The following is a 13,906-nucleotide window of genomic DNA, read 5'->3' as shown; positions in this document are numbered from 1 at the left end:
ACTTGGTTCAGATTTCAGAGCCAGAGCAAGCAATGGTATGCAGGGGTTGAACATTTAATGTGCACCAGCCAGGCTATGCTCCCCAGTGTAGTTTCTTCGGAGGCTGAGAATGATTTGCACCTGCTCTTTTTCTTTTAATAATGTGGACTCTCCTACTGTCTGATGTGATAGTGGACATAAAGGAAAAGACCCCTTTCCTCCTCTTGGGGACAGAGGGTTGGTTGGATTATGGCCAGTCTCTCTTGTTTTAAACCCAAATCAAATTGAATGTGTTACTCATGGGTTTCTAAATTTGCCTTAAATCAGTAGTTATTCTTTTGTTAAATAATTTGCCCTGGATTATTTCTCAGAAAAGTTGGAAGCATTTCTGTGGAATTGTTTCAATCATCTTCCGTAGCTCAACCCCGTGCTTTTCACTGCCAACGCGAGGCCCAGGGAGAAGACCTGTATCGTAGTCAATCTGTGTAGGGGAATAGATCACTGCCTGCCTGCTTCTCTTTGATACTATTGAATCTGGCCACTAGCTCGAGGATTAACAAGTAATTTGAGAAGGCCCTTCCCTCTCATTCTGTTATTTCCTTCTGCAAGCTCAAGGGATGGTTCCCCAGAATTTAAAAATAATTATTACCAAGGAATAAAATCATGATAGACAAACCTGACACTTTCTCAGTTTTCAAGGGTCAGGTGCATCCTCAAATAGAACCACGAGATCTTCAATTTCTAGCAAGCAGTTGGGAGGACCTTCAAGCCCAGAGGCCCCTGAAGGGAGGGAGGCGGTTTCCATGGCAACCGGGCCCGGGAGCGGTTGGCTCCCCCGGCTCCCTTCTCCACCTCCTGGTAGCCCAGGGTACCGCCGGACAGCGTCCTCCCGTGCTCCGCGCCCTGATTGGCTGTGCAGGCCGCGCGCTGATTGGCTGCGGCGAAGCCTCGCGGGCCGGTGGCTATGGAGGCGGCGGCGGTTGATGGTTGACCGTTGGCACCAGGGTAGGGGTCGCCGCTCGGGCGATCTGATCAAACCCGACCGGAGTGCGTGGCCTGCTGACGTTCGGCCTGGACCCCGCGCGCGAGACCTAGTTGGGCTCCGCCATGCCGGCCGGGAGTAACGATCCGGATGGCGTCCTCAGCTATCAGGTAGGGCCCCGCCTCCCGCCCCTCCCAGGGGCTCAGCCTCCTCATCCTCTGCCCACCCTCCTTTCTCTGCCCCCGGGCCGGGGCTTCGCAGGCCACTCCCTGAGGGCGAGGGGAGGCCAGCCCGCGACACCAGGGGGCGCTCCGGGCGGTCGGGGATCGGGCCCGGGCTGCGAGAGGGTGACCTTGGGCCAAATCGGGAGCCGCATCCTTTGCGTGGCCAGCTGAGGAGCCCTGACGGCCCGCGGCCGGTGACCTCTGTTTTGCTCAGGTCCTCCTTGCTGGGAAAGAGGCAGGCTTCTGGCCTTGTCGCGTCCTGCTGGAAAGTGGGAGAAAGGATAGCCAGGGACCTTGCTCTGGTGGGGCAGGTTTCCTCTTTGTGTTTTATTAATGGGGCTTTCTGGTTCCTTACTGGCTCAGAGGAAGAACTGGAAAAGACTGGAGGCTGGGACCAAACGCTCAGCCTTGTTCGTGTGCATAAAACTCCCTTCATTCCATGGTACAGACGGGCTGACAAGTTCTGGATAGCGAAGTGGAGAGAGGCTGGAAAAGTGCTGAGGGGTCAGGAACAGGTGTTTACTTAAAGAAATGAAGAAACAGGTTTAAGCAACTGATAACTGTTGGGGTGGCTAATGTAAGGTAAAGCATTGGACTGGGCGTCAGAGACTGTAGGTTCAAATCTACATCTGCCTCACATGGGCTTTGTGACCTTGAGTAAGTCACTTGCCTCTTTGAATCACATTTCCCCATCTAGTAAAATAGGGATAAGAATACCTGCTTTGCTTACTTCACAGGGTGGTTTTGAGAACTAAATGAGCAGCTGTTTGGGAAGGGGCTTTGTGAAACGATGTGGCAACCAGTATAGGAGAGATAACTCATTGAATTCTCACTCCCCCCTTTCCTGTGCCCATCAGGTGATGATATGCTCATTGCTCTGCAAAGAGATATTGAAGGGAGGTCAGATACGAAGTGGGGGGCTGTGAAGAGAATGATGGACCTACTCAGAAGGATGACAGGTCTTGAAACAAGGGCCACATTGATGTCAGGATGGTTTTTGTAAAGAGACAGACAGAACTCTTTTCTGAGTTTGTAGCAAAATGGGTATCACTGACTCACTCCTCTTCTGGCAATAGTTTGCTACTAGATGACCCATAATTCCTTTTGCTTGCTCCATCAAAAAAGGAACAACATCTGCAATTTTGGGAAATCCTTCCATATCTAATTCTCCTAAGGTCTATGAAGAATATTCAGCTTATGTTTGTGATACAGTGATGGGCAAAAATAGGTAATATTCTTGCCCTGCTGGAATTTCCCATTTAGTGTGTGTGTGTATAATCATTTTAATCAAACAGTCACACAAATAAATGCATTATTATAAACTGTGATGAGTGCTTAGAAAGAAAGATATGTGGTGCTGTGAATGTGTATCACAATGGTTCCAGCTTTGGTCTCAGATCAGAGATTTTGCTAAGGAAGAAAATTTCGGCAAAGATCTAAAGAATAAGTGTCAACTGAGGGAAGAGGGAGATCAAAGGGCTTTGGAGACAAAGCGAACAGCAGAGGGAGCCCATCGGGTTCAAAGATCTGAAAGAAGGCCAGAGTGGCTGGAGCCACAGGGAGTGAAGAGGTGAATGGTGTGAGATGTACTCCAGGGTCATAGCATACAGAGAGAGGGAGAGAGAGGAGCCAGAGAGAGAATGAGAGCCAGTGAGATTATGATCAGATTCTCTTCCTGAAAGATTTTCTGGCTTCAGTGGGTAGAACAGGCTGGAACAAATGTGGGGAGACAGTGTCCTTAATATGCAGAATGTGTTCCAGTTGTATTGTCAGGATCATAATAACCCCCAGGCTTCTGTTGGTGCTCTGTGAAACTGGTAATTCCTGAGTGCTTCTGGGGTAGGACAGAAAGTAATTATATCTTTTACATCTAGTTCATGAAAATCGGGGATGGTGGGGTGAGGAGAGAGAAAAAAAACAGGATGGGAACAGCAAGACCTTGTAAAGGCTGAGTCAGGTGATGGGCAAATGGGTACTTGAGATAAGATACAGGGGGGAAAAGAAATGAGGAAAGAAAGAGGAAAGGAAATGGGGGTAATTTGGGGGAGACAAGTCAATCAGTTGAAAATTACCAACAAAACCTCCTGTATGTCAGCTGGGCTGTGTGACGGGGAGATGGACCTTGCAAAGTGAGCTGGTTGTGTACTTGATGTAAACAGAGACTCCAGGCATCACATCTACATACCGTGTGCCTAGGCTGTTTCCTCTGGTTTGGACGACTGTGCTGACCCCTGACACTTCCCTCCGCTTTCTCTCCTGCTTTTCCTTCTACAATCCACTTGTCCTGTGGCAGCTAGAGAGAGCTTTTAAAAACACAAATCAGATGATGTCATATCCTATCTTGAAACCCTTCAGTGGCTTCCCAGTGCATTTTAGAATAAAATCCAAACATCTTATTATGGCCTCCCAAGTTTCATCGTGACCAGGGCCTTGCCCACCCTCCCTGATAGCCTTTCCAACTCTCTCACCATACACTTCTGCATTCTATCTGTTTCTTCAGTACAACCAGCTCTTCATTCTACAAGAGCTTTGTTCTTGTTGTTCCTGTGGATTTTCTTCTACCCAAGTCTTCTCGTGACTCAACTCAGGTGTCACCTCCTCAGAGTAGCTGTCCTTGGTCTCCAGACTCACAGTTACTCTCTTTCATATGATTCTGCTTCAGTTTTTATTCATTTATTTTTGTCACACCATGCAGCATATGGGATCTTAATTTCCTGACCAGGGATTGGAACCATGACTCCTGCATTGGGAGTGTGGAGTCTTAACCATTGGACCACCAGGGAAGCCCCTGATTCTGCTTTACTTTCTTAATAGCATATATGACTTATATGATGTGGTCTTGTTTATTATCTTTTTAAATAGAAGCATTATGACGGGATGGACTGGGCAGAAAATCTTTTTGTTTACATAGTGCCTGGAATAAAGTTGATGTTCTGAGTGAGTGAATGACTTTCCTGTATCCACAGCCAGTGTGCCTCTCCTTAAGGAGCTCATGGTCTTGTCAGTATTAGCCCAGAGTCTGAGATGACCATTGCTTTATTACACTCCCTGTTTAAAAGTCTCCCATTTCTGCTATTGTGTCTTTGCTCAGGTGTTCTAGCTGGAAAACTTTCCCGCTCCTATCTACCTAGAATATTCCGTTCTAATCTTTAAGGTCTGGCTCTGTACCAGTGGGCTTCTCAGGTGGCTCAGTGGGTAAGGACTCTGCCTGTAATGCAGGAGATGCAGGAGACGTGGGTTTGATCCCTGGGTCAGGAAGATCCTCTGGAGGAGGGCATGGCAACCCACTCTGGTATTCTTTCCTGGAGAATCCCATGGCCAGAGAACCCTGGTGGGCTACAGTCCATGGGGTCACAAAGAGTTGGCATGACTGAGCATGCATGAGCACTGTATTACTATCAGAATTTCACTTGTCTCTTCTGCTCACAACACTCACGAAGTCATATTACTTCTTCCACCCCTTACTTGTGAACTCTACATGTTCATCTCTGCTGCTACCCTGCCAGCCCCTTGTGATGCTGTCTCTGTAAGTTAACTTGCATGAGTGTGTGCCATGTGCCAGGTACTGGGCCTAGTGCTTTCCCTGCGTTGTCTCAAGTCTTTCAGTAACCACGAGATTCACATGCCCTTCTTAGCCTTATTTTCCAAATGAGGAAACCAAAAGGTTAAGTAACTTCTAATAAGTGGCAGAGCTGACCCTCTCCAAAGAATGTGCCCTTGGTCTACATGACCATAACTTGTGCCTCTGGCACCGAGACTGGTGCCTGGTTCAGAGTGAGCGCTTTAACATGTTTGGGAAGATATGTGTGGCAAGGGGTACAAAGGATATATTAGAGTGGGAAGAGCTGGGATGATGGAGGACAGCTAGGTGGCTCTTGGTGGAATTTAGAATGAGTTAATGAAGGCCTGCATTATTGACTTTTGATGAGATTGCCAAAGGTGGTGGGTTCTTAAAGGGCATGATAAGAGTGGAAGATCAGAAAGCTTGAAGGAGAACCTCTAGTTTGGACTGGAACAAGGGACATCTGTAGCTTCAGATTCTCCTGATCAGCACTTTCAGAATCGAGCAGAATTTCTGGAAGAGAAGGCTACAGAGGTTGAAACTGTCAGCACTTGAGCCAAGTGGTGCTGGGAACCTCAGGGAGGCTCAGAGAGGGCGTAAATGGTAAAGGGAAGTGCAAGTGAATCAGGGCAATTACCAAGGCTTTTATGTGAATCAGGCCCACTCAGACTGGGAAATTTTGTAGAAATCTTCAGAATAACAAATCCTGGTGAATGGGTGATAATTGGGAAACTGGGTGGATGGGAAGAGAGGCACACTTCACGTTGAAAGTGGACCTGGGAAAACTCCTGGACGCTACTGCCTGGTGGCCCTGGCCCGTGTTGGTGCATGAAACGCATGCGTGTCTCTGTAGAGAGCTGGTGACTTCTGAGTGTCATGGGCAGTTCATGGGAAGCAGTCAGTATGTATCTGCTGAATGTTACTGAACAGAAGTATCAACCACAGCAGGTTCTCCTCTCACTGCCTTGCAGGGTACATACAGTCTGCACGCCTCCAGCCTCCCACCTCACACTGGGTATTCCTTTCCTGTGTGGGAATTGAGGGACACATGAGCATTCTCTTTACCTGGTGCTATCAGCTCTACTGGGGAACTTCAGTAGTGTGGGCTTTCCTGCCAAGCAGAGACTTGAGGTAGGCTGGGGATACAATTCAGGTTGCAAATTTACTTCCTTTTAAACTTGTAGATAATTGTCTTTGCTCATGGTTTGCCATGGCAGGGTGGACAGGGCTGTCAATTAAGCCTATCACAATGGTAATCAGAACACAGAAAAGCAACATGTTTATTCTAAATCGCTGCTAGATAACAGCAACAAACCTGAGATAACAGAGAGGTTGGTTGTTTCCCATAAAGATAGTAACAGGTTTACTCTGATCTTGCTAGTTAGGAAGCCATGATGTATGTATTAGTGTCTATTGCTGCCCTAACAAACGACCACACATTTATTGTCTTAGAACAACACAAACTGAGTATCTTACAGTTCTATACTTCAGATTTCTATCATGAGTCTCACCGGGCTAAAATCAGTGTTGGCGAGGCTGTGTTTCTGGAGGCTCTGTGGGAGAATCTGTCTTTTTAACTTCAGCTCTGTGAGGCTGCCTGCATTCCTTAGCTCACAGCTCCCTTCCTCAGCAGCCGAAACCAGTGGCACAGCATCTCTCAGGCCCTGCTTTTATCATCAAACTTCATTCTCTGGCTCAACTCTCCTACCTCCTTCTTCCATTTTTAGGGATCTTTGTAATTACATTGAACCCATGGATAATCCAGATAATGTCATTATTTTAAGATCCACTGATTAGCGACCCTTCTTCCATCTGCAACCTTAATTCCCTATTGCTGTATAAAGCAACGTATTCTTGGGTTCCAGGGATTAAGATGTGCAAATCCTTTGGGAGCCATTATTCTGCAAACTGCAATGTGCTTACTAGTAAATTGTACCAAACAGGAGTGATTCCAAGTGGGGTTCAATAAAAAACGAAAAACCACTAAGAAACCAGAGTCACTTTGCAATTTTAGGCCCCTAGCAGCCTGCTGAAGAGTCAGACTAGGAAACTCGTGGGTGTTCAGGAGCTCATGGCCCCTGAGCGGAGGACCAGAACAGCTGCATACAACCTCGTGGAACCCCCTTTTCTTACTATCCATTGTCTGCATCCAGTGAGGAAGTCAAATTGAGGGCATTAGAGAGTTGAGGATCTCTGGGTCAGATTCAGTGATGGTGTCTACAAGGGGTCAGAATTCATGAGCTTTCTGGATAAAAAGGAAGTCGAGAGTGAAGAGATGGAGAACTATATTGGAACTCTGGTCAGTAAAGGCAGCGTGAAGTACAAGGGTTTAAGAAGGTAACAATGTGACAATCTTGAACTGTTTTCACTATGGACATTAATCCATGATTAGGTGACCTGAGCTCTCTAAAATGACCAGGTTCTTTGCTTTTGGCGATGTTAGTGTATGATGCTAATACGTTACAGTATATAATGTTAATACAGAGAGACTCAAGTTGGAGTTCCTCCTGTCTCAGCCTTTGTGAGATCTTACTTAGCCTTGATTTAGGACTGTTGTGAGGGTTGAGATGATATATGTAAAGCACAATGCTAGGTATACAGTCAGTGTTCTGTAAATATGTGTTCCCAATATTAATTATAGAAACTCAGCTTGCTGATTAGAAACCCTGAAAGTCACTTCTGTGTTTAATTTAAAAATGGTTGTATATCAGAACTCAATCAACACTTGACTCTTATTGTTGTTGGGTGGGTGGGGTAGGAGGCTGTTATCTGAAAACATTGGATAAAAGATGAAAGGAGTCTTTGGAAGTGAAAGGGTCTGAGGCTGACTGCAGGAGAGGAAGCAGAGCTGAGTTTGGCAGGACTGCCACCTCTCAGGACCAGAGAGGAGCCACAGGGAGGGGTCAGGGAGAGGCTCAAGGTGGGCTCCACTGCCTGCTGCAGCCTTTGTGGGTGCTTCAAGGATCTGGGGCCATCATGTAAGACTCAGCCCCACCTCTGCCTTTTAATTTGTCCATTAACTGTAAGTGAGAAGCTGGTCTGCTACTCAGCTGTAATTCATTCATTTTTCAAGGCTCATAACAATGCTTTCTTTCTCACAACGTGCCTTGCAATTTCAATGTTTTAATGTGTATTTAACCCTCTTAGTTCTTTTTATCTTACTTAATCCTTCGGGTAGGCACCCACATCAATTGACATTTGTATTGTGAGTCATGATCATGAGTCAGGAAGAGGTACAGAAACCGGGTCGTTTCTCCAGTTCACCTTTCTTTCCCTCCCCTCCTCCTTTCCTTTTTCTCCTAAACTTATACCATGTGATTCTCATGATGCTGATATTTTCTGAGTCACAAGTACCCCTGAGAATCTGATGAAAGCTATGGAATCTCTCCTAAGAAAAATGCACACTTGCACATAATCCTCTGAAGCCCATTCATAGAAATCCTGGAAATTCATGGTTAAGAAATCCTTGCTGCCATAAAGGACAGTGTCAGAGGTCCATGCTAATCAAATGGTGAGGAATCCGCAATAAGCACAGACAACTGAGACTTAATGTTCTTTTATTTTCATGTTTTATGATTTTAAGCAAAACTTAATATGTTTGAAATTTATCCAATATTTTAAGGATATTCCAAATAAGAGAGACTTGAAAAATGAATCATCGTGTATCCCACATGACCTGGCTTCAACAATGAACAGACAGCCTATCTTATTTCATCTATGTCTCTACCCAGTCTCCAAATCCCAGACACTGTATCTCATCAGTGTATCTCAACACTGTATTTCATCAGTAAAAACTTAAGTATGTATTACTAAAGATTAAGGACCCTTTTTCTTCTTTTATGACATGACCACCGTATCAGAATACAGGCATACCTTGGAGATACTGCTGGTTCAATTCCAGACCACCACAATAAAGTGACTAGTGTAAAGCAAGTTGCACAAATTTTCTGGTTTCTCAGTGCATATAAAATCTATGTTTATATTCTCCTGTAATCTACTAAGTGTGCAATAGCATTATATCTAAAAAATGTACATACGTTAATTAAAAAATACTTTATTGCTGAAAAATGCTATCCATCATCTGAGCCTTTAGCAAGTCATCATGTTTTTGCTGGCGGAGAGTCTTGCCTTGATGTGGATGGCTGCTTATGGGTCAGGGCAGTGCTTGCTGAAGGTTAGGATGACTGTTGCAGTTACTTAAAATAAGACTACAGTGAAGTTTGCCGCATCCGTTGATTCTTCCTCCAAGAACAGTTTCTCTGTAGCATGCAATGCAGTGTGATAGCATTTTACCCACAGTAGGACTTTCACAATTGGAGCCAGTCCTCTCAAGCCCTGCTACTGCTTTATCAACTAAGTTTATGTAATATTCTAAATTCTTTGTTGTCATTTCAACAGCATCTTCCCAGCATCTTTACCAGGAGTAGATTCCATCTCAAGAAGCCACTTTCTTTGCTAATTCATAAGAAGCAACTCCTTATCTGTTCAAGTTTCATTGTGTGGTTCTAGCAATCCAGTCCCATCTTCAGGCTCCACTTCTGATTCTAGTTTTCTTGCTATTTCCACCACATCTGCAGTTACTTCCTCCTCTGAGGTCTTAAACTCCTCAAGGCTTCATCCATGAGGGTTGGGATTAACTTCCTCCAAACTCCTGTTCATATTGATATTTTGACCTCTTCCCATGAATGGCACCCCACTCCAGTACTCTTGCCTGGAAAATCCCATGGACAGAGGAGCCTGGTAGGCTGCAGTCCATGGGGTCACTAAGAGTCGGACACAACTGAGCGACTTCACTTTCACTTTTCACTTTCATGCATTGGAGAAGGAAATGGCAACCCACTCCAGTGTTCTTGCCTGGAGAATCTCAGGGACAGGGGAGCCTGGTGGGCTGCCGTCTATGGGGTCACACAGAGTTGGACACGACTGAAGCGACTTAGCATGAATCATGAATGTTCTTAATGGCATCTAGGATGGTGACTCCTTTCCAGAAGATTTTCAATTTACTTTAACCCATCAGAGAAATCACTCTCCATAGGCACTACATACATTATGAAATGTATTCTTAAATAATATGACTTGAAAATTAAAATGACTCCTTGATCCATGGGCTACACAATGGGTGTTGTATTGTTAGCAGGCATGAAAGCAACATGTCATTGTACATCTTCGTTAGAGCTCTTGGGTGACCGAGGGCATGGTCAGTGAGCAGTAATATTTTGAAAGGAATCTTTTTTCCTGAGCAATAGATCTCAACAGTGCTTGGCTGATAGTGTTTGACAGTAGTTCTGTTTTCTTTGGTAAGACACAGAAGGTACATGAACATTTATTCAGTGACTTTAAACTGTGATTAACCAAGCTAAATTAAAGCAGCAAGCAAGTTGATTTTCAACCTGAATTTTTCAGCTGATTGACCTTGCTCTATACAGTTTGCTTTTATAGTCTTAGAGGCAAGAAATCAATCACCCCTCCCTCCCCTACTTCCTCCAGATTCTGTGTTCTGTGCTGTGTCAGATGTCTGTGGACAGTATTAAGCATTATAATTAGTTGGCCCCTGTCCTCTGGATATTACAAAACTGTGGGGAAGCCAACATGAAAAATTATTCATGTATATGTATATAGGTATACATATATGTCGGAGAAGGCAACGGCACCCCACTCCAGTACTCTTGCCTGGAAAATCCCATGGACAGAGGAGCCTGGTAGGCTGCAGTCCATGGGGTCGCTAAGAGTCGGACACGACTGAGCGACTTCACTTTCACTTTTCACATTGGAGAAGGAAATGGCAACCCAGTCCAGTGTTCTTGCCTGGAGAATCCCAGGGACAGTGTAGCCTGGTGCGCTGCTGTCTATGGGGTCACACAGAGTCAGATATGACTGAAGCGACTTAGCAATACATATATGTGAAGTTTTATGAGGAAACATATGATGATATGAGAAAGTTTGGAAAACTAACAAATATTCATCCATCAAAATATATTGGATACTGTAATTAAAAAGACACATGTACCCCAATCTTCATTGCAGCACTATTTACAATAGTTAGGACATGGAAGCAACTTAGATGTCCATTGACAGATGAATAGATAAAGTTGTGGTACATATATACAGTGGAATATTACTTAGCCATAAAAAGGAACCCACTTGAGTCAGTTCTAGTGGATAAACCCAAAGCCTGTTATACACAGTGAAGTAAGTCAGAAAGAGAAAAATGAATATTGTACATTATTAATTAAAAAATTAACACATATTATGCAATCTAGAAAAATGGTACTGATGAACCTATTTGCAGGGCAGGAATAGAGATGCAGACGTGGAGAACAGACTTGTGAACACAGTGGGGGCAGGAGAGAGAGGGTGGGATGAATTGAGAGAGGAGCAATGAAACATGTATATTACCATATGTAAAATAGATGGCTAATGAGAAGTTGCTGTATGACACACAGAGCCCAACCTGTTACTTTATGACAACTTAGAGGGGTGGAATGGGGTGAGGGGTGGGAAGGAGATTCAAGAGAGAGGGGATATATGTATGCTTACAGCTGATTCATGTTGTAAGGCAGAAACCAGCACAACATTGTACAGCAAGTATCCTCCAATTAAAAATAAATTTTAAAAATGTATTGGATACTTACCACATACTGGACATGATACTAGGTGCTAGGTACATGGTGGTCAACAAAAGACACAGTACCTGCCCTCTTGGAACTTACAGGAGTGCAGGCTACTTACATGGTAAACTACTGTGTTAGGCTCTGGGAGAATAAAAAGATGAAAATACATGGCTCCTGCTATCAGGAAATTCACAAATAATAAGTAAGTCTAAAAATGAGTTTTTTCCACCAAGAAGTTATTCTTCAGAAAGGATTTGACTTTTTATGAGCGCCTTTACCACTTAGGGGGTGGAAATGAAACTGACATGCTCTGGGAAATTGACTCAAAGCATCTATGGTATTGAGGAAGACATTGATGTTAAAGATGTATTGAGGGTTGTGAATAACATTATTTTATAAAATGTGAGAAAAATAGTGTTTCTAAGTTAACTGTTATTTTATTTATCTGTAATTGCTCAATTTTATTGGTAAATATTTCAGTATGAGTACTAAAAGATTAAGATTCTTTAAAAAAGTAACCATCAGATCAGATCAGATCAGTCGCTCAGTCGTGTCCGACTCTTTGCGACCCCATGAATCGCAGCATGCCAGGCCTCCCTGTCCATCACCAACTCCCGGAGTTCACCGAGACTCACGTCCATCAAGTCAGCGATGCCATCCAGCCATCTCATCCTCTGTCGTCCCTTTCTCCTCCTGCCCCCAATCCCTCCCAGCATCAGAGTCTTTTCCAATGAGTCAACTCTTCACATGAGGTGGCCAAAGTAGTGCCACCTGAAAGAGAAAATAACAATTTGTGAAAATAACTCTTTGCGACCCTGTGAACTGTATGGACTATAGTCTGCCAGACTCCTCTGTCCATGAGATTCTCCAGGCAAGAATACTGGAGTGGGTTGCCATTTCCTTCTCCAGGGGATCTTCCCGACCCAGGGATAGAACCCAGGTCTCTTTCATTGTAGGCAGATTCTTTACCGTCGGAACGACCAGGGAAGTCCCAAAAGGTAAAGATTCTTTAAAAAATAAGCATAGTACCACCTAAAGAGAAAATAACAATTCCTTTAATGTCATGAAAGAAAAACTTCCAGTTGTCTCAAATGTCATATCCTTAAAAATTATTTTATCAATAACTAAAAAATTATTTTTATTAGTTTGTTTAAATCAAGATTGAAATTAAGTCCACACATTGTAATTGGTTTGTTGTCTCTTTTGACCTATTGGTTTTAGGTTCCTCTGTCTCTGTCTCTTTGTCTTCTTGCAATTATTTATTTAAAAAAAGATGGTGGGGAGAGGAGTTATCCTATGCTGCTGCTGCTGCTAAGTCGCTTCAGTCGTGTCCGACTCTGTGCGACCCCATAGACTGAAGCCCACCAGGCTCCCCCATCCCTGGGATTCTCCAGGCAAGAACACTGGAGTGGGTTACCATTTCCTTAGCTTTAGAGTTTCCCACAGTCTGGATTTTGCTGATTATATTCCTGTGGTGTTGTTTTTCCATGGAACTGTGTTTCTTTGTATTTTCGGGAAATTGGTGTCTGGGCTTAGAGTCTTGATCAGATTCAGGGACAATTTATTTGGTAAGATTACCTCATGGGTGGTGATAAGGTCTCCCATTAGGAGGCATAGTGTCTGGTTGTCTCTCTTTTTGTGGTGTTAGTGGCCTTGAAAATCAATGCAGTCCATTAGGGATTGTAAAATGGCAATGTCCTAATGCTAACATTCTTTTTTCATTTATTCTTTTCTATAATAGGAAACTTCTCTCATCTACTTGATGGTATCACTGTAAGGTACAATTTATATAGTAAAGCCAGGATGAATTTTCACCAGTTTGCAAAATAATGAATTGGTTTGCTAGTATTGGGGCTTCCCTCATGGCTCAGCTGGTAAAGAATCTGCCTGCAATGCAGGAGACCTGGGTTTCAATCCCTAGGTTGGGAAGATCCCTTGGAGAAGGAAACGGCTATGCTCTCCAGTATTCTGACCTGGAGAATTCCATGGACTGCATAGTCCATGGGGTCTCAAAGAGTCGGACATGACTGAGCGACTTTCACTCACTAGTATTGCGCTTTCCTGGTGGCTCAGATGATAAAAGAGTCTGCCTCCAGTGCAGGAGACCCAGGTTGGATCCCTGGGTCGGGAAGATTCCCTGGAGGAGGGAACGGCAACCCACTCCATTATTCTTGCCTGGAGAGTCTCTTGGACAGAGGAGCCTGGCGGGCTACAGTCCGTGGTGTCGCAAAGAGTCAGACACGAATGAGTGACTAACACTTTCACTTCACTTGTTCACTTGCTAGTATTATCCTCCAATGTTGACCAGTTAACTAATTTTTAAAGTGACATGGTGATCTCATGGATTCAAATATATTTGATATTTTCAATCTGTCACAGTTATCACCTTTACTGATGCTCAGATTGTCCTGTGTTTTAAGGGCCCTCTCTAAATTGGACCTTGAGTCCTTTTGACATAAACCTAGTTGTCTTTGAGTGCCTTTTAGCAGAATATGATATTTTAAGAGACCACAATCTAGGTGCTAATGATACTTCTTGCTACCGACTG

The 13,906-nt window shown here is 44.1% G+C and overlaps 1 protein-coding gene across 15 annotated transcripts in view; it reads left to right on the top strand.

Annotated features, from left to right (window-relative positions):
• The window catches only part of SLC4A8 (solute carrier family 4 member 8), a 112,433-nt gene that overhangs the window by 31,470 nt on the left and 67,057 nt on the right, over positions 1–13,906 (top strand). For 4 of the 15 annotated variants that reach the window (XM_061416042.1, XM_061416029.1, XM_061416043.1 and 1 more), the window contains exon 1: positions 923–1,131. The exons of the other annotated variants lie outside the window; for them this stretch is intronic. In XM_061416042.1, coding sequence (XP_061272026.1) covers positions 1,087–1,131 — 45 coding nt within the window. In that variant the 5' untranslated portion in view covers positions 923–1,086. Of the gene's footprint in view, positions 1–922; positions 1,132–13,906 lie in introns of those variants that run through there. 15 annotated transcript variants of the gene reach the window in all.

The sequence above is a fragment of the Bos javanicus genome, chromosome 5 (assembly GCF_032452875.1).
Source record: "Bos javanicus breed banteng chromosome 5, ARS-OSU_banteng_1.0, whole genome shotgun sequence".
NCBI lineage: Eukaryota > Metazoa > Chordata > Mammalia > Artiodactyla > Bovidae > Bos > Bos javanicus.
This window is presented reverse-complemented; position numbering and strand designations above follow the sequence as displayed.